The 25827-nt window shown below is 41.5% G+C and overlaps 1 protein-coding gene across 1 annotated transcript in view; it reads left to right on the top strand.

The window, feature by feature from the left end:
• The window catches only part of sipa1l1 (signal-induced proliferation-associated 1 like 1), a 49136-nt gene that overhangs the window by 5078 nt on the left and 18231 nt on the right, over positions 1–25827 (top strand). Inside the window, exons 2-8 of the mRNA XM_086061350.1 lie at positions 17132–18638; positions 18731–18953; positions 19120–19250; positions 20929–21117; positions 21384–21558; positions 22299–22402; positions 22549–22706. Of these exons, the coding sequence (XP_085917476.1) occupies positions 17253–18638; positions 18731–18953; positions 19120–19250; positions 20929–21117; positions 21384–21558; positions 22299–22402; positions 22549–22706 (2366 nt within the window). The 5' untranslated portion in view covers positions 17132–17252. The remainder of the gene's footprint in view (positions 1–17131; positions 18639–18730; positions 18954–19119; positions 19251–20928; positions 21118–21383; positions 21559–22298; positions 22403–22548; positions 22707–25827) is intronic.

Genomic DNA, 25827 nt, shown 5'->3' with positions numbered 1-25827 from the left:
GTCACTTAACATTGTCACGAATGACAATGAAATCAGCGCTCCCGCCCACGAACCCTCATATTGGCACCATGTACTTTTGTGTGCTCGAATCTCTCAAGGGCGTGTAGTTAGTTAACCTCTATTTAACAGAGGTTATTGAAATGTTTACTCAGGGCTGGTCGGGTTAATAATTACAAATTATAAATACCAGGAAGCTCAACTATGCTCCTAGCGTTAGCTTGTATCATTAACGAGCTTTAATGAGATTGAAAGTAATGTGTGTTAATGTGAAGGTGATTACGACATTAGCGCCGTATACTCATCAATCAGTACTCAATACAAAAGGCGCTGCCCAATGTAAGTGTAGAAAACGGTATTATTTTTAAATGACCGTTACAACAATTAGTTAGCTTTAACGCGAAGCGGACATTTCGGGACACTGACAATGTTTGCAGTTTTGGAACGCGACGAAATCGCAACAGCGACTTAGAATGCACTGCCCATATCTGATTGAGACACTCAGCAGATATTCAAAATTAAATGACTTAAGACTTATAAAAAAAGAAAAAGTCTTATGATTTTAGAGCGTTTTAAACAGTTTCCACCATTGATTTCAGAAGTGTTCCTGCTGTGAAGTGGTGGCTTAATCAGTGGTTTTATGGATTTGAGACATGGGAGGTTGAGCGAACCGCTGTTCATTTGGATTTAGCTGGCGGCTAGAAATTGTGTATCCAGTGGTTTTCAGCTAGTGGGTTGGGGCCCAGAAGTGGGTAACGGACTGGTAGTAAAAAAAATAAAAAATAAAAAAAGACAGGCGGCCTCTTGGTAGCAACTCATGAGTTACTGTTTTTAATTTGATTGTTTTATATTCATGGTCAACTAGAATGTGTATTTTAATTGTGACTTTACAGCTAAGCTAGTACTAGTTAAGAATAGTTAGCATCTATAAAAGTGGGTCACAACTTTGCGGCAATTAAAGAAACACCTGTAACCACTAGTTTAGTGCTTCTCAAGAAACTACAGCATGTTGCCTCAAGGAAAAGGGTGTTCAATGAGGGTTCATGTTTGAAATAAATAAATAATATTAGTTAGTTCAGAGCCCATTTAGTCCTTCAGAAAACGGTTTAAGGCAAAGGGGCTCACTTTATCACCGTCCACTCTTCTGAATATTTTACAGTATGCACTTATCTTGACGTTCTCGTTTCCAAGTTGCCCGTGAACCTTTTTTTCTGAAATTGCGTTTTGCCATTAACGTTATTTTATTTATTTTTTACAATGTTACTAATTTAACTGAAGACACAAGCCCACAGGAAATTGAGGACTTACTTTGGTGCGAGTGACTGAGAACTAGAAATTTAGTCAACTCAAAATTGCTAGACGGACACTTTACCACCTACTGTGTCTTTATCCGTGAGCATAAAAATATCAAGTTAAGCATTTATTTATATAGATGTAGTGTAAGTTATTAAAGACATGACATTTTACATTTAACATCATTTTATCCTAGCGGGAAGCATATAAAGGGTTAGTGCTCAAAGCACCCTTGGGTTTTAGATTCAATGAACGAATGTTGCCAGGCAACAAGTGCGGTCTACTTTGGGCAAGTATCGCTTGGTAACAAAATTTGTTTCCAAGATGTAAAACCAGCATGGCTTGTAGGGATGGGACGAGTGGATGCAACTGACCGAATCACACATTTCAGAGTCTACAATATATGGAGCCAATTATGGATACGTTGGCAATACTTAAGACACGGCCTCCTACCTCATGCTCACTTTCTACTCAGCGAGTGTATATTACAAGATTGAAGATATGTCAACTGTTCAATGACACTGGCCTCTGAAAACTTTCAAAGTCGAACCCGCCACAGATATTCTTCAGGTTGTGTCAGTAGTGTGGAGTGCTGTCCTCTTGCAATGCACCTCTGCCTGCAAATAGGCAATTGTGCGCGAGTGGGAGGCAGAAGTAGTGGGAGGGGTGGTGCGAGCAGTGCCCGCGGAGGTGGATCTGTCTTATGTAATATTTGATGCACCCAGCTGTGCTGTGTTATGTAGCCCATGGGTGAAACCATGTATGCTAAGCCAACAAACGTCTTCACCTGCGCTTGTCGGACTAAATTTACCTTTAAGGGATTCGCTCAATGAGCAGTGTTGGGCAAACCAATGTTTTGAGCTAAGATAGGAGTTAGTTGTGCGACATGAAATGAAACTCGACGACATTGAAGCTAGATAAAGCTACGATAAAATGACAAAAAGTAGCTTAATTACTGCTAAATGTAGCTTTGTTTTGGTTTTCAAATGTGAAATTAATGAAATTGACCACAACACTTGTTTTGTAGAGAAAATTGGCCAGCATAAATAATATTTCAGAGTAATAGTTTCCAGCTTTGGACGTTAAATGGAAAAGACGCTTTTAAAGTATAGAACTACCCGGAGAAATGTAGCTTCTGTGTATGCTACCGGGCTATGTAAACATTACAGAATTTACTGCTAGGGATTAGGTCAATGTAGTAAGTAGCTAGTAAGATAAGCACTACTAGTAAGCTCGTAAGTAGCTAGCTTAAATACTATTAAATGTAGCTTTTTTTGTATTCAAATGTAAAATCATTTAAAAAGACCACAATGGTTTGGCTTTATAGAGAAAATAGCCTGGACAAATAATATTTCAGAATAATATAATCCAGTTTTAAGCATTAGCTGTCTTCCTCTTCCTGACTTTAGAGCTAGTGCTACTGTATGCTAGCTAGCTTTTAATGTTTGTTGACTTGAGTTGAGTGATGACTGTTGGCTGGCGGTTGTTATTTTTGGGAATACCTGAATGTGTGTACTTTCATTTGTATTAGATAGGAGCATCCTGTCTTGTGTGGACTCCTGAGTAGCATGAATTTGTTCAGGTAGGGACATTTTGATGAATTGATGTACCGGTACACACATTTGCCATCGTCTCCAGTTCTGCTGACTATTTGCGGGCATCTTTATACACTTTTAGGGTACACAACGTCAAATGGAAGTGACACATTTAAGGTTTAGAACGAGCTGTTTTTTTTTTTTGCTACCGGGCTAAGTGATCATCAAAGTAGGTTCACTGTCAAAAATCAGTTTGATATGCTACTGGGAAATTAACCTTTGTACGACTGCTACTCCCCAACTCTGTCAACGATCAGGCTAAAATGGAACTGATGGATCATGCGGGGAAATAAGTATGGATTAAATGCGCGAAACATAAAAACAGCACCAGTCTCTTTCTTACAGCCACGTTGCCATGACAGCACAGACATGTTGCTGAAATGCTGGTACGCAGGCTAATGTAGGATTCAAACTATTGCTGTTGTCAAACCAGTGGTAGAGAAATATGAACGGTGTTATAGCTAAATTGTGATGAAAATCAATCAGCCTTGTTTGGACAATCCAGTCCCCGACTAGTGTTTAGTTTTGCGGCTAAAATCCCTGCGTGCCCATCGTCGAGCAGTGGCTTGACCTTTTCATTCATCGAGCCGCAGGTCTAAGGCCACTGCTCAGAAAGCTTAGCGGTGGACCTTTTATTGAAATGCCTTTTCTCTGTTCCCCTTAGAGACGTGCAAAGCCTCACATCTGTCAAAGTGTCACAGATCGGTCCGCCGCCCTATCCGCCCAACGTCCTTACAGCGGTGATTATTAAGGAAAACTTGCTCACGGTTTCTCACGGCCATTAAACATGCACTTGTCAATCTGGGTTCTTGCCTTTGGACTGACTGCGTCGTCGGCATTTGACGCCTTTCAACTTATCCAGGGCTTTATTGACACAAGTGCAAATTTTGATTTTCATTCACCACTTGCCTTGCAGAATTCATTTTATGTGTGTGTGTGTATATATATATATATATATATATATATATATATATATATATTTTTTTTTATTTTTTTTTTATTTTTTTTTTTTAATCAAATCACTTTTGTTATTGCAGTAATGCACAATTTCTTTCTTGTCCTCTTTTGGCAAGATTTTTGTTTGAAGATTTCAAGATTGATCCAAGAAAAATACTGGTACATTCTCACATAGGGTATACTGTGACTTTAAATGTATTTGTTGCCTAGTAAATAGTGGATTAGATCAAAGTTGGCAGCATATATATGGGATGTTATGGGAGTTCAATTCGCTTAGAGACCGAGATGTTGTAGCACTGATATATCACAGTCATTATCAAGCTTTTGCCACACTGTTCCCAAAAGGCGTCACACAATCCTACTCACATTAACTCTAGTGTGATAACTGCAGAGACATGTTCAGTACTTCACAAGACTGCGGCGAAGCAGTCACACTCAACAAGGGTCTCTAACATCGAGCTTTAACCAACATCAAGGTTCCATTCTGTCACAAACACGAAAAAGTACGTGTGTCTGACTGGAATCATAAATCCAGTTCATCAAAAACAGTTAACACAAGTTGATTGAAATCGATTTAATATAGCATGTTAACAGCTTGCTAACGGTTCTCCATCCGAGATTTAAATCTGAAGTCTTTTACAAAATGTTTGCCGGTTAGGAAAAGATGGTGGAATGCACATAAGGCAGCGTATGCTTTTGTTTAACAAACGCATAACATGCATCTTATTTCTGCGATGAAAACTGAGCAGTCTTACCACAAACAACTCTTAATAACTAGCTTTAGCTCCGTTTGTGTTAGATTGTTCACCCTTTTTTTCTTCTTCTGGCTGCCCGCTGATGTGAATAAAGTCTTCTCAACTTTTGAAGTCTAGCTTGATTCTCCCCCCTCACCTTCTCTATTTGCCTCACCTTCCTCTTTCTGCCTCTTGAGAATTTCAGCTTTGTGTGAGCAAAAGATCTGATATTTAGTTTCCGCTTATCTCCCTTGCGCAAATTCCCAATTCCCCACTTTGCACAACTGACCCCCCCCCCCCCCCCCCCCCACACACACACACACACTAACACAGACTTTCTCACATTTCATCTCAGTTTCTTCTCCACATCTTTGTCATTCTCCTGACTTTGGTGTGGAACTGAAACACTTGCATATAAACTAAGGTTTAAGCGCCTACTAGATAAAGCAAAGCAGCTGCATCCCTGATTTCATGTAGGGTATAGTTGTGGGAGAGAGCAAAACTAAGGCTCGTCTCCTTGACAGAAGAGTGTAAAAAAAGAAAAAGAAAAAGATGACTAAGACTCTGTAGAGAATGAGATCCTCGGCTAAGACAATCAAGATTTAGAATAGGACCAAAAAGAGAAGATGAGCGGCCAAAGACAGAGGCTTTCAAACGACTTTCAAATGGATTCTGCAGATTACGTGGGCTAAGAGTTTCTCTAAATTCTCGCTACTTGCTAACTCACCCATTAAAATACCCCCTTTGTTCATCATGACCTATTACAAACTTAAATCAAGTTACATTTAATACCGCGCAAAGTATTCTCAAAAATCTAAGGGCGGTATTACATCAACATCGCTTACATGCCTCCTTTTTGGTACTTAGTATAGTTAATTTTGTGCCCGCCTTATTTGTTATTGGCCTTTGTCAAGTAACTACCAATTAATTCTTTGCCCCTTTTACTTTAAACATATGCTCAGACATCTGAAGGAAAAAGTTGATCATTGTCTGGAAAGTTACATCCTTTCACTATTTTCTGTTTTTCCATTTCATTCTTGCAACCCAGCCAAAAGTCCAACCATCCGTCCACTCTCTATATCGCTTGTCCTGTTCAGGCTCGTGGGTACCTTGAGCCTATCCCAACAGACTTTGGCGAAAGGTGGACTACACCCTGGACTAGTCGGCAGTCAGTCGTAGGCCACTAGAGAAAGACAATCATGCGCTCTCGCTGGCACATTCACACCACCGCTGAATGGGATCTGAACCAAAGTCAGGCAAACGCACCACCACACCATCAGTAACTGGTGCAGAAGTCCCTTTGTTTGGTAACTGAGAAAATACAAGTGGATTATGAAGTGTTATTAGTTTGGAAACTGGTCAATTTCGGTTAGTTTGCTGACCACCTGTAGTGATTTGAGAGACCTCGAGATAAGAAGGTTTTTCAGCCAGCTTTTGTAATGACTGGACTTAGTGCAAAGTGCCATCCTCAAAGCAGAGAGACTCCAAAGCGAAATTCTCCAAAAGTATTTTCAGTAGCTGACAAGGGAGAGAAAATGTTCCCCTGCATTTTGTGTCCTGCCAAACATCTGGACACTGTTTTATGACCTGCAACTTGAGCTGGAGCTTGACTCCGAATGCATTCTGCCCATGCATGATTTGTATTGTCAAAGATGTCTGCGAGAGAAGCCTTGCCAAGGAGCACATACTTTTTAATCAAAGCCTTTACAAAAAAAAATAGGGGATCTAAGGTACATTTACTAAAATAACTTGTGCTGATATGAGCTGTATTACAGAAAAACTGCGTTTGGAGCGTAGCATGGGTGACTAACCTATTTTCAGTTGGTCAAGGTAGGGTAGCAAACAAATAAGGATAGTAACCCCACCAGATCCAGCAAAGTGTGGAAGCTGGTACTTGCTCTGTAAATATGCATTACTGCCATTTAAGGACTGGAATGGACCAATCAAAAAACTGAAATGAATACAGAGACCAAGGCCTTTACTTAGTGACTGTCTGCTTTTGTAGATATTTGACATTGGTTTTCAATTAAATTGTACACATGTTGTTAAGAAGTTCTCAAATTATTGATCACAAACTATTCATTTAAATTGAAACCTTCATTGTAAGAAAGAACAGATGTTTTAGATTCATTTTATTACATTTGAAACAAAGGAGCTTAAACATCAATGGCTTAACTTTTGAAGACACAAGAGTCAAGCAATTTATCCGAGATTTTAGAGTATGCATTCTTATGCGAATCCAAATTATGGCCTTCAAGCTCTGACTCGCTTTGCTCTTGTCTGCCTTGCCATGTTTTTTTGTCTGCTCTCCAAACCTCCAAATTCAGTTTGTGTCGTCTGCCGGCCCTCATTAAAGTCTTACCATTTCCTTGCTTTGATGCTGACTCTCACGGTTGAAAAGTGACGCTGTCTTAATCAGGATTCTTTATACATACCTGTTGCTTTTTTTTTCTTTTCTTCCCAGGCTCGAATGACCATCCAAGTTCAAAGCTACATATTGTTAGCCGTCTTGCTTTATAGACAGTAGACTGTTGGTAAGATAATAGGGATGGGAGTAAATTTTCTTGCTCAATTAAGGTTTGAAATTAAACAGTCACGACTTCACTTCCTTTGGAACTGATATTTTACCTGCTGCGCTTTCTGTTGCCAGGCTACTTTAACCTTGAGGAGGCTGACATGCTCACTTTGTCAGCAAGTATCAGACCAGTGGCTTTGTGTAGCTGGATTATTGATTTTTAATGCAAATCTCTTGGGCTCAGGTTTATTTGCTTTTACAAGGGGTTTGTTTAGCAAGGATTAGCAAAACATTCATCAGAAAAAGACAAAACGGCTTGGATTTGTACTTTCATTAACCAGGTCATTCTGGACAGTGGTCCAACACGTGTGTGTGTGTGTGTGTGTGTGTGTGTGTGTGTGTGTGTGTGTGTGTGTGTGTGTGTGTGTGTGTGTGTGTGTGTGTGTGTGTGTGTGTGTGTGTGTGTGTGTGTGTGTGTGTGTGTGTGTGTGTGTGTGTGTGTGTGTGTGTGTGTGTGTGTGTGTGTGTGTGTGTGTGTGTGTGTGTGTGTGTGTGTGTGTGTGTGTGTGTGTGTGTGTGTGTGTGTGTGTGTGTGTGTGTGTGTGTGTGTGTGCGTGCGTGTGTGTGTGTGCGCGTGCGTGCGCGCGCGTGCGTGCGCGCGCGTGCGTGCGTGCGCGTGCGTGCGTGCGTGTGTGTGCGTGTGTGTGTGTTTTCAGAGCAGCCGTGTGTCTGTGTTCCAAGTTTGCATAGAGTTGGAGGTTTCCCCATGACTGGCATGAATGGACCATTAGCAAGCCTCATTAGGCCTAATGCCAGCATGCAGAAACAGCCAAGGGAGCGTTACGTCTGGACTTGCAGTCCGTCGTCTTGGTAGACAGTGGCGCAGACTGGATCAGGTGCAAAAGATGCGCAGGTGTTGGAGAAGATAACACAACTTGCCGCCACTTCATCTGGTACACCTCATGCATCACCCCTTGACAATCCAGCACAAGTGCCTTATTGAAATATAAATGTGCAGTTTTGATTGAGGTGGTTCGAGATGTAGTCGTTTTCTTTGGCGTAATAGAAATTCACATTGTACAACCTCAGGAGCGCCCGACTGAGACAAGATTTCACGGGAATTGTCACAAGGGCCCGACTGATGCACCATTTGGCAGATTCTAGCCCCTTTTAAACTAATCCTAGACAGGACGTTTTTGCTGATGATTGAACACGCTGGTAGTCTAAATTTCTCATGGAACAGTAAATGCTGTTCAGTGTCATGCAGAATGATGTCCTTGCACTGTTTGTTCACTACACGGAGCTTTGACTCCATTGGATCCAATTGATGTCTTTCCTAACACGACAACGTGGTTGTCGCAGTTCTTGTGTGACATTTATAACAACAATCGTGGATTGCAGTTAGGTTTGTGCTCTCAAAGCTCCTGAGCATCAGAGGTGGGCATTCCGTTAGTACTGACTGACTGTCCGTCATTGACGGATGCCCGTTTTGTTGTACGAATGACAGACTGATGGACAGTCCGTCTGACGGAATGCCTACCTATGTCTGTCGGGTCTTAAATAGTGGCGATGAAATGATTACGGAAGTGCGGTTAAATTCAAATGACAAACTGATGGTTTGGTTTGGCTTGAAAAAAATGAGGGACTGGCGATGACGGAAGGCTGACCGGGTTGCTGTCGAATGACTGACCAGCAATTTTTTTGTAAATTCCCCACCTCTGGTGAGCATGATAGAACTTTTACAGCAAAATCTCGGGACTAAGTTTTGGGTACCTTTTTGCGTGGACATGCACATTTATTTTGCCAGTACTTCACTCATTATATTGATTATATACAGCATCTGATGGCTAAATCTTAAAGGGATACTTAACATCATTATTTTTCATGGACAATGAATACCCTTAAAAATTTATTTCCCCACTTGCTGTTGACTGAAGATGAGGAAGTAGGTAACGACCTATCACGGCTCAGTTTGCTGACCAAACCCAGGAAACAGGTGAGCCATGATTGGTCGTTACCTACTTCCTCAGCACAGGCGATGTCGTCTTCAGTTGATAGAAAGTGGAAAAATTTGTTTTAAAATGTTATACAAAAAAAAATTTAGTTATCAAATTCATTCTGGATCAAATACAAACTTTTAACTGCTGAAAACATGAACATTCCTCTGTTATAAAGTTACGCAAATGCTAAGGTAGGGCCGGGGGAAAAAAGACGGCTAACTGGATTATGTCGACCACAAAAATTACCTTAATCGATTCTGAAAAGATTTGTTATTGATAGCTCTACGCTTATGCCCTTACGTGATTTAATTTTTTTCCTGATTCATAGAATTGTGATAGACAGGCAACGCTTTCCCAGCCTTTTGTGTGCTTTCGAATCAATTGTTATTGGTGTGATTGTTCTGAAAAAGGGAGGCTGTCCTTGTTCATGAGATGTGAAAACAGCATGTTCAATGTTCAATGCTCTTCTTCACCCTCAAAAGTATTTATTCTCCTCCCTGCTTTCTATTCTCTTATCTCTCACCTCCTCCTCCAGCCAGCAATGCTGCTCTACTCTCCTCCCACGCTCTCATCCACACATAGAAACAGACATTACTCTTTTGGTACTAGTTGGTGAGAGGTGTGAGAGACATGGGTGACGGGAAGTGGAGAAAGCAGGCAATGGCACGGCAGGGAGGAAGACAGATCGTAATATTAATAATGGAGACAAGGACACAGAGAGATTTGGTTGAAAAAAGTGATTGAGACTTGAAAATTGGAGTTCTCAAATCAGGGGTTCTTAACCAGGGTTTGGTGAACCAGTCTCAGGGGGTTCGGCAGAGGTCAAGACACACGCGCCCGACTCTAATGATTTGTGACGAGACGCCCTGCTTGGCCATCATTGGCTGCAGGTGAAGTGAGGGCGGAGGTGGCAAATCCAGGTCCAGAAAGTAAAAACCCTGTCAGTTTGGCTTTAGCCTCTAGTGCTAGCTAGCTAGCTCAATAGCAGATAAACGAGCACCATGGGAGCGAGCTAACTAGTACCTGAGGCTACTTTCTGGACCTGGATTTGGCACTTCTGGGTGAGGGCTCCATTGATTGCCGTATCTGTGCTGCAGGGAATTTGGTGCGCCCATGAGTCGACTTGTGGCTGTTATTGCAATGCCTTCATACTGCTATAACAAGCAAAAAATAAAGAAAGTGGACACTGGACAGTAGTGCAATATGAATTCACATGTATAACGGCACATATGGCGTTCCACAGGGTTCAATTGTGGAGCCTTTGCTGTTTTCATTGTATCTGCTTTTCCCACAGTGGTGTGCATAGGAAGGTTAATAACTACTGCTCTAAATGAAGACCTGTATGCATATTAGTCTGGCTACAAATGTTCATAGAAAACTAATCAGATTCAAGGAGGTAATGTGGCCATGCGGATGTGCCGTAGCTTTAGTGTCTTTCTCCCTGTCAAATGTTATGGCCCCAAGTAAAGTGAGGCATGTCCTTGAAAAGTCACTTATAGTGCAGGCTAAGATGTGTTTGCGTGCAGCGCCACTGCTCGCAGGGCTTTTATCATTATTACTTTGCTGCTTCTGCCGGCCGTGCTTCGGCGACGGTGCCGCACGGAGAGATAGATGGTTAAAAAAGGCCCTAAGGGTAGTTGACTTGATGGACGGACAACTCGCCTCTTGCATCTATGTCGCCCGTTCCCGCGTGCTGTCTCACTCATCTCCTCCCACATGCTCTCATATTGAGTGAGGAATCAATCCTGCCCCCCCCCCCCCCATTATCTCCCCCTATCTCTATCTACCGCTCTCTCTCTCTCTCTCCGCCACCTCATTCTGGCCCATTCGTTATCAATCGAATACTCTTCGCTGTAGGCACAAATGAGCGCGTGCCTCTCGAGTCCCGCTGCAATCATAGCACATCCTACTCTAGTTTTCAATGGCATATCTTATCCGACTCATCCTTTTTCCGCTGTAATTGGGCAAAAGTGCCAGGCTACCTGTCAGCTTGGCGCTCCATTTAAAATGTACGGTTTATTCTGTAGACATGCGTCTGATATGACGATGAACTTAAAGTTTTGCAAACTTATCCAGGATTAATTACAAATTGAGTTCATCCCAGTGACCCCAAAATGCACAAAACATATAATAATTCCATGTTTCAATAATAAGAATAATAGTTCCAATAAGAATATTATCATGTTAAAGCATTCATTCATTATCAGTCACTTAGGCTGGAGGTGGTGAGCAAATAAGGTGGAGGTGACCGCCTCTGAATTTTGTACTCAGGAAAAACCCTAACATTGAGTATATATTAAGCCTGTAACGATACACGTATAAAAACTGAACTAAAAAATGATGCCATTATATTTGTATATTATAATAATAAATATCGTTAGAGTTGTAAGTAATCGATTATCAAATTAATCAACAACTGTTTTAATACTCGAGTTACCGTTTACAGCCATTGTTTTGGCCAAATACTCTGATTTCAACTTCTCACCTCTGATTTCTGATTTACCATCTTTTGTGTTTAATCTAAATTAGACATTTGCACACATCTGGTTTTACTTCGGAAAATAATGACTGAAACAATGAATGAATAATTTTCAAAAACATTGGTGAGTTCAATATCAATCCGTCTCAAGTGATATGTATTAAATGTTGTTTAGTTTGTTTAAAAACAAAAAAACAACAACAACTTAATAATACCAAATAAACAACTGGTTATTAAACAATTGGGATTTTTTTAATTATACTTTAATACAAAATAAAATTTCACCTGATTAATCGAAGGAATAATCAATAAAAATATTTGATAGTGACAAGTTGACAACCCTAAATATAATATTACATTATACTAGACAAAGTGCAATTTCTGTAGAAATTGCTATTAGCTGAATGCTAACATTTTAATGCATGAGCTTATGAAGTAAATTGAAAAATTAATTACTTAAGTACTAAAATGTGGTCCAAGCGGGGCTTCAACATTCCCAGAATTATGTTAGTTCATTTAGGGGCGCAACTAAGGATTATTTTAACAGTTCATGTTGAGGATTTTTGTCGATTTATTAGATGAAATATTCTAAAACAGGAAATTATTTCAAAACGCACAACCATATGATTCAGTTACTGGTTTACTCATGTCAGCAAATAGGCGAAAAATATTGATCATTGTTTCCCAACGCAAAAAGGAGAATATTTTTCTTGGGCAAACTCTCTACTTGAATATTGAGCGTGACAGGCTCCCCAATTCTATGTGCAACTTCCTGAACACTTCCTGAAGCCTAAGCAGGAAGTGTCTTGAGATGCGTTTCCTGTTGGAATGTGAGACAGCTCCCTCGGCTGTAGAGCAGTCAGGAAGGAACAACCATTTACATATTTGATGACATCGGTGCGGCAACCTCCTCCAAATAAACTTTTACTTTTCACCCCACACTTGCGTGTTGCGTAGTCCCCTGTAAAAGTATTGGAACAGCGAGGTCAATCTCTTTGTTTTCGTTGTATACTGGAGATATTTGGGTTTCAGATGAAAAGATGAATATGAGACAAAAGTTCAGAAGTGCACTTTTTTTTCTTTTTTTTTTCGTGGCATTTACAAGTAGTTCATCTTATTTATTCCACACCCAGTGATCTGCTCCTTATCATTTTGTATCGTACTGCGAAGTGTGTGCTACTTCCAGTCCGACACACTGCTCTCCTCTCTGCAGCGCTGTTCCAACTCTCATTCCCACGCAGAATGTGCCAGTTTGGAACGCGGCACCTCGCTCTTCTTATGTGGTAATCCGACTCGGAATAAATAATTCTGCTATTCTTTCTGTGCCAATTTTTTTTTTTTAATTCATGTAGACCTTATTACTTTGTCGATCCCTGAAGTCCGTCTTCTCGTGCTCCCCATCTCATGTTCTCTGCAGCATCTCAGTGTTAATTACACCAAAGCTCCTTTTCTCTTATTATTCACCACTCAATACTGCTATTTCTGTCATCCTCTTTGCCATGCCTGATTTAGCTGTTAGCAGGCAAGGGTCCGCATTGGCTGTTGGGATGACGGGAGGTGTGCATGCGTGGGGGGGGGGATGTGCATGTACTGGATCCCGACGCAACAACAAACGGCTGTTAGGCGTCACCTGATTGGCACAGATTAGAGGGCTCTTTGCTGGCTGTGTGGAGGAGGCTCATCAGCTTCATCACTGCGGTTACAGCGCAGCTGACTGAATGCGTTTTATGGCTTTCCTTCTTCTGATTGTAATTTATAATGGACGATTTTGTCAATTTGTTCAATCTGATCAAAAAAAACCGTGAGAAACTAATGACGACACAAGAACTGCAATCCAAATGAGATGTCAAAATGTGATTTAGTGTCTGAAAGGAACGACGAAAGAAGCTGTAATGTTATGTACTATTATTAGCCGCTTTCGATCTGCTGTTTTTTTTTATCAAACCTGAGCTAGATGACGCCATAGCCATTTGTGCCATTTTTTTTTCCCATTCTGTGGCCTTCAAATACTAAGTGGCACTTACCTTTGGGTTCACGCCTCTCGAAATGCACCCGTGCCTTTTCCCTCTTTATCATTGTTGTCATCATCAATGTATGGCAGGCAGCGCCCAAACAAAAAAAAAAAGAAGAAATGTTGAGCGCTTTCAGTAAGTCACCAGAACTCACATTTTTGAGCAGAAAAGGACTTGTTTTGTTCCATATTAAATGTTTATTTTTGGGAGAATTTTATTTTCCCCCCAGTGCATTTCAGTGGATGTTTTTTATATGCAATAAAAAATGTTTTTTAATATATATTGGTCAGAGGATTAGGGCCGGTAAGAGGGGGGAAAAAAGGATGCTGACTTAATTCTCAGAATGCTGACTTTGTAACGTAGAGCTATGAATTGTGGGTGGGGGAGTCGGAAAGTCTTTAAAGTCAGAATTCTTTGATTAAAGTCAGAATTCTCACTTTAAATTCTGAGAATTAAGTCAGAATCCTGCCAACCTTTTTTTTTCTCACTTCACTGGCCCTAATCCTCTTCCGTAATTTTCTGATCGGATCGGTTATTTTTTTTTTATCTTTGCTGATCGTCTTGAGTCTAGTTATATACAGTAATATTTACCGTAATGATATCAACAGTTTGAGCCATTTCAATTTCAAAACGTCTTCAAGGGCAGGACAAATTTTATATCGGTGACTTCATCATTTTCCATCACGATGGACAGTCGACACTTTTGAAGTATCTCATCGTTTGTCAAATCTTCCCAATCTCCATCATTTCCCACTGTGAAACCTGGGAAGTCAACGTTAGCCAATACTTTGGCAATTTCACACTTGAAAGGAAAGACAACAGCTGCTTCCAGAAGCCGCCCCTTCTTTAGATTTTCGTTTAGCCGTACAGACCAGAGCCCACGTCACACATCTGAGCTCCGCAGGAAGCGCTCGGAAAATAGCACATTTATCTTTCCACACAATTACACTTTCACTTTGAAACGCTTTGAGCCGAAACTCCGTCACTCGGGTCGTCTGCTGCTTTGCACTTTTCAAAGAGAGTAATGTTTGATTTATTTTCCGCCCTTCCTTATCTTCCTTCATTTCCTCCCTTGCATTGTGACAAGCTGAGATGAAACACTGTGTGGGTTTTAAGTGGCTGTAGCTTTAATAACACAACGTAACTGTTTCCATTTGACATGAGGTGGTCGGAATATTTGCATTTTTTTTTTCTTCAGTTGGAGGTGAATGAATTTTAAAAACAATTCAGCTTCACGCCAGACATGCCGCATGACTTTGTCTTTTGTTTTTATTCGTATGCCAACAAAACAGTGAGTGACAGTCTTGCAGTTAAAGGCAATACTTGTCTAGACTAAAATTGACTCACCAGTTGGTGTGGGAATATCTTTTTGGTGAAACAAGGTGTATAACTGTTGAAGGTTAAGCAGAACGAAAGAAACACGCTCGACACCGTGTGATACATTCTTGTTCACTGTTGAATCATTCTTCATTTGTTCTTTCATAATCCGAAATTGCCGCTTGTACTTAAACATTTATTTCTACTCGTCTCATTTCACTCATGAGCCTTTTCTCGTGTTTAAACCAAACCTTCACAAAGTTTTATACTGACTCCATTGACGAAGCCCTTTGCGTGACTTAAATCCTTTCAAATGTCAATTGTGGTTGACTGCTCGCCTTCACGACGAGCTCTTTTGTTTTTCACGTTTCCTGTCATTGTTTCCTGTCGGTGCACGTTTCGTAATCGTCAGGTGTTTGTGAATCATTGCTCTAGATACGGTGATGCAAATACTGGCACAACCTTGGATGGCAGCCAAAAACAACATAAGGAATGATATCACTGTAATGTGGAACAAGGAACAAGACCCTAGTGACATAATACACATGAATTTGAGTATTGTTTGATGATTACAGCCTTGAAAACGGTCACTGAACATAACTTGCATGTTTAAAAGAAGTAGCGAAGTGAGGAAAAAGTTTAGATTATTATTTTTTTTAATTCAGGGGAACTGGAATAATGTTGTATATGCCTCAATTAGTCGAACATTGACATTGTACCGCCCTCTGCTGTCAACTGAAATTGATGTCAAAGTGCCCACAGGCTCACGTCGCGGCTCACCTGTTTCCAAATGGCCTAATTGGAGAAATGCATGGCCCCATATTAATAATGTTGTGTGTGTACAACACTGCACATGACATTTCACATGTGGACTGATCAACTCAAGAGATGATTTCAATATATTTGAAGTCTTTGGAATTCATATTATCCGGGTCTCTAACCTGAAAGGCTTATTTAGCATATCAAATGCTTCGACTCATCTCCCTCTCAGGCACTTTACATTCACCAACACTCTGCAAAAAATGGGACGTACTTACCTTTGAGATCGTAGCTACCGGCTTCAAACACTCTTTTATGCCAAACCTCTGTTAAAACAGACACTTCTGAACAGCCCCAACTGAGAATTTGAGGAGATACTTGTGCCTAATACTGATATTGTAATCTTTTGTTACTTCTGGTGTTGTTGGCTCAGTCAAATGTTTTTCAGGTGTTTACCGTTAATGGACTAAAAAAACAACAACAACCAAAAAACTGCACCTAAAAACTAAAAATGTGTACAATTTGTAGAGTTTGACTAAAGTTGGTGGTGAAAAATATGCTTAAGAGTTCAAACAATTTTATATCATGTGAGCGGTCAGTTCACCTCAGTAGACTGTGTTGTCTACTGTTGTGGATTATGTACCTTTTTGTTATGTTCACTAAAGTTGGCAAAAACTACAATAGTACAACTAATTTCACATTCAGAACCAATGAGAATGGAAGAGCATAACTTTTGTGTGTCATGATTGTCAGTGATCATGTAGATGTGAGCAAAAGTCTAGCTTCTGATAAGCAATGTTAAGCGCAGATTTTTTTTATTTTTTTTCTACATGGGTTGTTCTGTGATCAGACTGTCAGCCAGTACCTTTTTGTATGTCTACCTTTTGTGTGTGTTACAACACTTGTGACTGATGTTGTGTTTTTGAGTCCCATCTGCTTGTAATGATTGACAATTACCGTAGTTAGTTGCTGTATGCGTGTCACTTGTGATCAGATGATAGAATTATGTTTTGTTTTGCATTACTTACATTGTACTCGGCTCGTCGCAATGTTAATGCAGTTTTTGAAGTTTGTATAAAACTCAGTGGCTTCTGATCAAACTTGAATGTATACATTTGTTGCACAATGTGTGATCTACATTGAAAGACCTACAACCTTTTTTTTCCAATCTATTTTGACACGGTCACCTGTGTTGCAGTACGTTCTCCTCAAAGCAAAGTCAGTGGAAATAAGACATAAATTGACGTGCTCTTTCTTTCATTGAAAACTGCACTTTGTCAGTCAATATTTTATGAGGCCCTGTGTTGCGTTGAAGAGAAGTGCACCACTATTTTGTGAGCAGACATTCTCATGTTAGATCTTGTTTTAATGTCATGATCGCTCACATGCTCCGATGACTGTTGCTTTCTGAATGACTATCGATTGTCTGAAGGGCTGACTAAAGAAACTACAAGGTTTTCTTTCTCTTTTCAGGACAAAATGTGTCTGCAAGGGTCATCGCTTCTGTCTGTGGACATTATGTTAAACCCAATCTAAATTCGGCAAGACCCCTGTCCCACCTCAACCCTCCCATCCCCTGAACCCCAACGTCATAATGACCAGTCTCAAGCGTTCCCAGACAGAGCGCTCTGTCGGGGGCTCGGTGCCAGCTACCGATGAGTTCTACACTCGCCGTTTGCGTCTGCCCAATGGAGGGGCACCGCCGCCCCGCAGTGAGAGTGCACACATTTCGTCCTCCTCCAACACTGGCACCAACCCCGGAGTGCCCAAGATGGGAGTTCGGGCTCGAGTGGCTGACTGGCCCCCGAGAAAAGACGGGGGAGGAGGAGGTGTCTGGCATATCACGGTGGAAACGGACTCACCCAGCTCCACCACTACCAGCTCCTCTGGATCAGGAAGTGGAGATCGAGAAAGACTTGTGGGAAGTGGCGGGAGCATTGGCAGCGGGGGAGGGGTGGTCTCGGCCGGCACGGCCCACAGTAATTTGTCAGCCAAGCTGGGCCATCTAATCAGCCCTCAAGACTCGTCCATGCTCCGCAATATCCAAAACACGCTGAAGAACAAGATGCAAATGAAGGGGAAGGACAACCGTTTTTTGTCACCCGATGGCTATCTTGGGTCACCCCGGAAGGGTATGAGACGCATTCGCCAGCGGAGTAACAGTGATATAACAATAAGTGAACTGGACGTAGATGGAAACGAGGGCTGGTCTTTCTCTGGGTGGACTCCCATGCACAGAGAGTACGGCAGCACTTCATCCATAGATAAACACGGGGTCTCAGGGGAGAGTTTTTTTGATATGCTCAAAGGATATCAATCGTCTGAGGCCCCCGATCAACGAAGTCCTGCACCAGAACGGTTAACTGAGCTGCTTACTGTTGCACCTGCGAAACAGACGGCCCTGGATTTGCCCGATGGCTCCTTGGGACCTGCCAGAGGTAGTCCTGCCAGTCGTCTGAAAGAACGAGAGAAGCACTTGAAAAGGAGGTCGAAGTCAGAGACGGGTGGCGAGTCAATATTCCGCAAATTGCGCAGCGTGAAGGTAGAGGGTGACACTTCAAGAGCCGGGTCAGATGCTGAAGATGGAGGCAAAGGGGATGAGAGTTTACCCCCTCCTAAACCTTGGATGTGCCAAAAAGGCTTTGCCCATTTCGATATCAACTCCTTACTCTTTGACCTCAATGAGGCCATCCAAAGCCGGCAGTCGGGAGCCAAACGCAAGAACACCACGACGGGCGCCTCAGCCGCCGCCGCCGCTTCTGCTTCGGCCACGTCATCCCTCTCCTCTAGTCAGAGCGTAGTGTATGGGTCGCCCTGCGGCTCACAAGAGGAACTGAGCAAGGAGGGGATAGGAGGACATGGGACCAACCCGGCCTTGGACCCAGGCGACGACAAGAGCAATGACCTTGTGCTCAGCTGCCCATGTTTCAGGAATGAGATTGGGGGAGAGGGGGAGAGAAACATCGTTCCAGCCAAACAGGTAAGTTTGGCGCACGCTTCTGGCTATCCAAGAGATATGTGTGACAATTTGGTTGAGGATGCTTCATATTTCTTTGTCTTGACACATTTTAGCAGGGCAGCATTGGCAGTGGTGGGAGCTCAAGCAATTCTAGTAGTAGTCCAGAAGAAGGACCGTTGGAGGCCACCCTCGCAAGTCATTTTACCAATGCTGGTGTTGCGGTCCTGGAGGCCATGAAAGATGGCCCGAGTCAACATGCTGACCGGTCCAAAAGATATATTGTGGAACATGTTGACCTCGGAGCCTATTACTATCGAAAGTACTTTTACCTACGAGGTAAGCAAGATGTCACAGCTTAGTTTAGCCTATATTTACTCTACATTTACTTTACGTTTACCCGATGGTCATGGCAGCACCGTTTCTTTTCTTTTACTCTTCACATGGTTGCAATTCATCAAAAAATGTCCAAATCACTCATTATTTATGGTCCCGTCTTCCCTAGAACACTGGAACTACTTAGGGGTGGACGAGAACTTAGGCCCGGTGGCAGTGAGTCTCAGGAGGGAGAAGCTGGAGGAACACAAGGACCATGGGCAGCAGTACAACTACAGGGTCATTTTTAGAACCAGTGAGGTAAATTGAGATGACTCTTTTTACACTCTTTTGTGTCCATTTTATCTCTTAATTTTTTCTTAACTCATTCACTCCCGGCCATTTTCACTAAAACAACCCCTTCGCTCCCGGCTGTTTTACTGGATTTTGACTGATTTTGCAAGGCCCACAGAATATTCTGTTCTATTGCTATAAAAACATGGAACCTACCAAAAGAAAGATTGGAGTCTCTTCTTTCATCAGAGAAAAAAATATATTTGTATCTGTTTCCATTTTGCAGCAATTAGCATTAGAATATAGCTAAGTTTAATCATTATTCACAAAACTGTTGAAAACACTGGCAAAAAGAGCTGGTTGCAATATAGCCTTGGCTGATCTCTTATACTCTGCCGCCACCTGCTGGCCATTTTTTTGTAATAACTACCATTGCTTTGAGCGACTTCTTCATGTCAGAATCTGTATAAAAGCCTTCTGTATGCTTTAGCATAAAAAACATTTGGAGTGAAGGACAAAGTATTAAAAGACTTATTAATATGTTTTTGGGTTTGAATGAGTTAAAAGCAATTATTACAAGCAATATCTTGTGAGACCTACTGTCAACCTTAGGTAGTCTACTCTACATTCCTCACGACCCTCGATCAAACACTTTCTACTACCTGATGCTACTTCATAGTAATATATATTTGTGCGTTTGATCGTCCATCTGTGGCTTGCAGTAAGAGCTAGTGGCCTCCTGTAGACACCATACTAGGTGCCAGAGATGTTGTTCCCATCCCCTCCGATGAACACCCACCCACCATCTTTTCTTCAGCCTTCATCTGTGAAGGACTGAGCTGTGCCATTTCACAGCTGAACAAGACAAAAATAGTGCCAAAGGTATTTGTGTAGAAAAGGAAAAAGCCTTGCGTTCATTTTGAAGCACGCTCTGACTAATAGCCCTACGAGTCTCCAGGGATGACGCACGATCCGTGCATGCATGTTCTCTCTCGTTGCTTGCCTCTTGTCTCTCTAATTGCTATTTTCAGTGCTGGGAGCTGGGTAGGTATAGATATACTTGTGTGTGTGTGGGAGTGAGTGAGATGCATCGAAGCTGAAGGGAGAGGAGGTCACGTGTCCATTGTAGGGGAAGTATTGTCCTTTCTTCAGTTAGAGTGCTTCTCTTCTTAAAACTCGGGGAAGGGGTGTTTGCCTCAATATAAGACCTGCAGGGAAAAAAGTTAAAATGGACAAATAATGTCTGTCTTGAGTCATATTTCTGTTCAAATAAACAGTAATATTGTTCGGCCCACAACCTAAAGTGCTTTGAATTGTAGCCCTAGTGCAATTTGAGTTTGACAACCCTGGCTTCAAAGAACTAATGTCAAATTAAACATCAAAAATCTGATAAAGCATTTTTTATATATATTTTTTTACATGCATCTCAATGGTGAGCTATTTTTAGAACCAGCCTGCGGGGGCTACTCATGTGGTAGTTGGCTGGTCCCCAAAGGCACCATGTTGGTGACCCCTGCTCTGTCATACACTCATTCATGCACATTCCATACACTGATGACATTGTGGAGGGTTCAGTGTCCTACTTTACAAACATTTCAATCAACCAGATTTTCACCTGAGCCTAGACTGGTATATGCCTCTAAATTATTATAAAAAAATGTTTTGCACCTTATGGATTTACCATGACTTGTTTTGCTGTGTCCAGTTAAACACCCTGCGTGGCTCCATCATAGAAGATGCAGTACCTTCCACATCGAAACACGGTTTAGCGAGAGGCCTGCCTCTCAAAGAGGTGTTGGAGTATCTGGTGCCTGAGCTGAATGTTCACTGCCTGCGCCTGGCACTCAACACGCCCAAGGTCACCGAGCAGCTGATGAAGCTGGACGAACAGGGGGTAAAGAGAAATACACGCTTTTGCAATCCCCAAAATTCACCTCAGCGTCTTGTTAAACGTGTCCCTGGTATATTTGTAGTCACATCCTTAAAAAAAACAAAAAAAACAAACACACAAGCACAACCTTTGATGGCAATCCTAACGGATGCAATCATTAAAAGTCGAAGCCTGAAAATGTCATGTTGACACGTTTAATTGTTCTCATAAATGGCACCACAATCACGACAGTGCAATCTAAGATGTGCATTCTATTCTTCCCGACACAGCTGAGTTTCCAACGGAAAGTGGGAGTGATGTACTGCATGTCAGGCCAGAGCAGCGAGGAAGAAATGTACAACAACGAATCAGCTGGTCCAGCATTGGAGGAGTTTCTTCATCTTCTTGGGGAGCGGGTTCGACTCAAAGGCTTTTCTAAGTATCGGGCCCAGCTGGACACCAAAAGTATGTAATGTAAAAAAATGAATAGCCACTTTCACACCGACTACGTTTACATGCAGTCGATATTCGGGATAATGTCAAAATTCGGAGTCACCCATTTACATGCTTGAGTGGACAGAGTTACTCCCGTATACGTATCCCGATCTATTACGCAAATATAATAATAATTACACACTTAATAGTGCCAATTACACTGACCTATATACACATATTTATGTGTGCATATACACACATTGTGCCATTTTTGTCGTAGAGACAGAAAATACTGTGAAAAACGCAGCCGAGAAATCATTCTATTCAAGTTACGCTTGTTTGGTGAGTGGCAACGTTAAGATGGCCGCCATACGCACAATTAGTTCCTCCAGACCAAGATTACTTGCAAATACACAGCAACGCAACTAACCCGTGTCCTCTCGTAAATCAATTACATCCATACAAATCACATTATTTATTCAATAGCTTTTCAGATGACAATTTTGTTCTCTGAGCAGAACTTCTGTCTATGATGGAGGTGGTTATTAGCATTTGGTGGCCACTTCACTCCCCAATTCATCATCTTCATTGTTGTTATTGTTGCAACAATAAATCGCTTCAACGAAAATGCAATTTAACTAACTCTACAAAGTTGTTTTTTAATGGAACTACTTCTGTAATAGCTTGCACTTGTGTCTAATTTGCTTTTTTTGTATTACCGTTTTGTGGAGAAGGATAGGCAATTTCACACTCAATTGTGTTTCTTTCAGCTGACTCAACTGGCACTCACTCCTTGTATACCACTCACAAGGATTATGAGATCATGTTCCATGTGTCAACCATGCTTCCTTATACGCCCAACAACAAACAGCAAGTTAGTATGACCTTCTGATACCTTGACGTTTTTATCCCCCCCACATCAAAGCCACAAATTAAGAACAGTACTCTTTGCCTCTCAGATTCACAGTCATGGCTCATCATCTTCCATGTCAATAATTCTTGTTCTTGAACATTTTCTAGCTGCTGCGGAAGCGCCACATTGGGAATGACATCGTCACCATTGTATTCCAGGAACCTGGAGCGCTCGCCTTCACTCCCAAAAACATCCGTTCGCACTTCCAACATGTCTTTGTGGTCGTCCGGGCACACAACCCTTGTTCTGACAATACCTCTTACAGGTGAGATGATCCAAATCCATATCTAAGTAATTGACTTTACTTTAATGAGTGTGTGATTGGATTATGGGAAACTAGACAGTTGCAGTTTCTGAAGGCTGAAATGCTGAATGAAAAAATATTTTCGTGGTATGATTTTGAATGATGTGGGATGATATTGAAAGATATAAAATGATGTGAAATTATTGTGTTTTTGAATGTGTCATTCGGAATAAATATGGATTTTTTTTTGTAGATATTGTATATTATTTTTTATTTTTTGGGCCAGTGAAAAGATGGATGGTTTAAATTTAAAATGGGAACAATTTAATGTTGCATGTAACATTGGAATGAATAGTAAACAACTATTGGGGGAAACTTGACCCCCATTGGGAATGAATAGGGAATTTTGGGGTGAAAATATTTGGGAAAACATGGAATGAAAAAAATACAAGCCCCTGTGGCGTGAATATTTGGAATATGTTGAAATTCGAAAGACGAGGAATAAAAAGTACGAATAACATGACTGGGAAAAAATGGCATTAACCATAGATAATAATTTTAACTGTCGTTTGTAAAACAATATCTGCTTTAATTGTTGAACTGAATGATTTATACCTACTGGATGTTTTCACTTTTTTTCCATACACCTGAAAACAATATTGTTCCCATCTTTTCTCTGATAAAGTTTTGCCTCTGTATAATTTCATCATAGCACGCCTGTTCGGCATCACTACACATTATGATACATCCCCACATTGACTAAGATGTGGACTATGAAATATAATGTGCCAGCCTGGAGTAATTTTTAAGACATAATGAACATCCTGCCGTGAAGGGTAAAATATTCTTTGGTTATTCCTTTTCATGTCTTATCTATTTTAATCCCATAGTCCTCTTTTGACCATCTTTTAATGGGGGTTTTAATTGCTGTCTGAGCGCATTGTGTTAGCTCTTAATTGTACCCCATGGGGCTACTTGGTTGCCTAGCAACAACACACACATGCATACACATGAATGAAGGAGCTATATAGCAAGTCAGAAAATGCTGAGTGAATGCTGTTCATACATGCCTTCTGTGATCCACCAATAATGGAAATTGTAATTACCTGAAGTGAAAATGTACCTTTTTTGAGGATGAAGAAACGAGTTCCAAACCGAGCCGAGCATGCACACGCATACCACGCCCAGGTTCGAGCCTCCTACTGCAATTGGTATTGACATGTTCCGTCTTTTGCCCTGGCTCAGTAGGCAGCAGGTTGTGGGTATTGGAAGCGTGCAACTACCCACACGCTACAAACGTCTAAAAGCTCAAATCACTGAAACCACAGGAGTTGTGGAATCTTTGATCTGGTTATGGCCAAACCTCCTTCCCCCAATGACCTCGCAGTCGCCTCGCAAGCGTAGTGATTTATGCTACCGCATTCTTGTCCTTCTCGCTGACTGTCACCCTTTTAAGTTAATAACTCATGCTGGCCTGTCTTCACATTATGGTTTTAGCCACACGCTTTCCCTCCTCCTTCATTGTCCGGTATGAGTCACGGGTCTTCGGTTGACTGACTAACAGGTGTTGGGAGTACAAGTGCTTTTAGTGTTATTGATGAAGAGGAATAACCAAAAAGGCCACATTTTGTATGTACTATCTGTGCAGCCTGCTTGCAACCACTTTGGCTGTCCTACTTGAATGTGCCCCTTGTGATTCATTTGTTATGTGTGTTTTATTGAACACGTGGCCGTTGTCACTTTGCGGTTAGGCTGTCACGGAATTGCTCAACTAATGTAATACTTTTCTTCCAGTTGAATAAGAAATGGGGAACCTCAATAATCCTTTGCCACAATGAAAAATAAATGTTGTGGCCACTAAGTGGCTGTAATTACAATTACCGTGACTTCTGTGACACTCATGAAAAGCTGAAATTTACCATGGGAAAGTATTTCTGGATGCAGAGCAAAAAGTTGTTAAAGTTTTATAATAGATTTGCTTTTCATTATAGCCCTCATTTTTTAATGCTCTGTTTTAGTTTTGTTTTAGCCCCTGGCCACAATATGCCCCGGTCTGTTCTAGACCTTGATGAACTTCCTAGTAAACATTGTAACATCCAGCTCCATGTTTACTACTGATTTGCTATCTACATTGAGTCCTTCCTTGTCTCCGCCTCTACTTCTACTGGTCACAGACAGAGAGAAAGGTAGCAAGTGAGCGGTTGTTTGTATAATTGAATGCCACAGTTCTCCGGTGAGAACAGGGTGTCTCGAGGTTTATTTAGAAACATGTGGGCGACTTATTAGCTATAGTTGCTTATTAGACAAAGTGATTCATGATGTCAACATGTGTGCCGACGATTGTCAGCAGGGAAGTGTGTGTGGGATGACTGCTTCGGAGTCCTACCCGTGCCAGCTGGCAATTATTACCTGTGAGTGACTCTGTAATTGAACCATTTTGGTCTCGAAAGAGATTGAGACGGGTAATGAATGACCTCCGGATACCGAGATCCCTTTGTCATTTCGAAAGAACATTCCAGGATGATGCAAGTTGTTTGCTTAAATCAAAAGTGAGGTCTGCTACATTCTGCTGTCTATTTCGGTATGTCGTTCTTCGCACCCTAGTGTTATTTCCCGCTGCATTTCTCTCTCACTCTAGATATTCTCTGACCATGGGTTGGAGATTTGGAAGTGCAGCGTGTCTCCGTTCATTCTTCTCTCTTTCCTCCCGATGGCTGCCCAACCGAGTTCCAGACATACCAGACAGGAAAAACATCCTGAGAAGGCAATTTAAAGGGCCTCTTACTGAGAGTCGAGAAGGGCTTATGGCAAGCAGTTAGAACACGGGCTTTTTGTCAAATGGATACTACAGCTTATTTTACTTCTTCACCTTCGTACGCAAATGGGTTAGGGTTAGATTACACTCAGTGGTAACCAAATCAGTGGTTCTTAACCTTGTTGGCGGTACTGAACCCTAGACAAAATGAAAATAAGACAAATTCAAGACATAGGGTTTCTCAGGGGCAGCAGATACAATGACAACAGCAGAGGCTCCAGAATTGAACCCTGTGGAACACCATGTGTTCTGTTACACATGTGAATTCACATTGCACATCTTCTTCCGACCACTTTCTTTTTTTCTTTTGTTTTACTCAAAATAATT

This window comes from Leptonotus elevatus, chromosome 18 (genome assembly GCF_054856555.1).
Source record: "Leptonotus elevatus isolate MCC_2025b chromosome 18, RoL_Lele_1.0, whole genome shotgun sequence".
Taxonomy (NCBI): Eukaryota; Metazoa; Chordata; class Actinopteri; order Syngnathiformes; family Syngnathidae; genus Leptonotus; species Leptonotus elevatus.
Note: the sequence above shows the minus strand (reverse complement) of the source record. Positions and strands in the feature narration are given on the sequence as shown.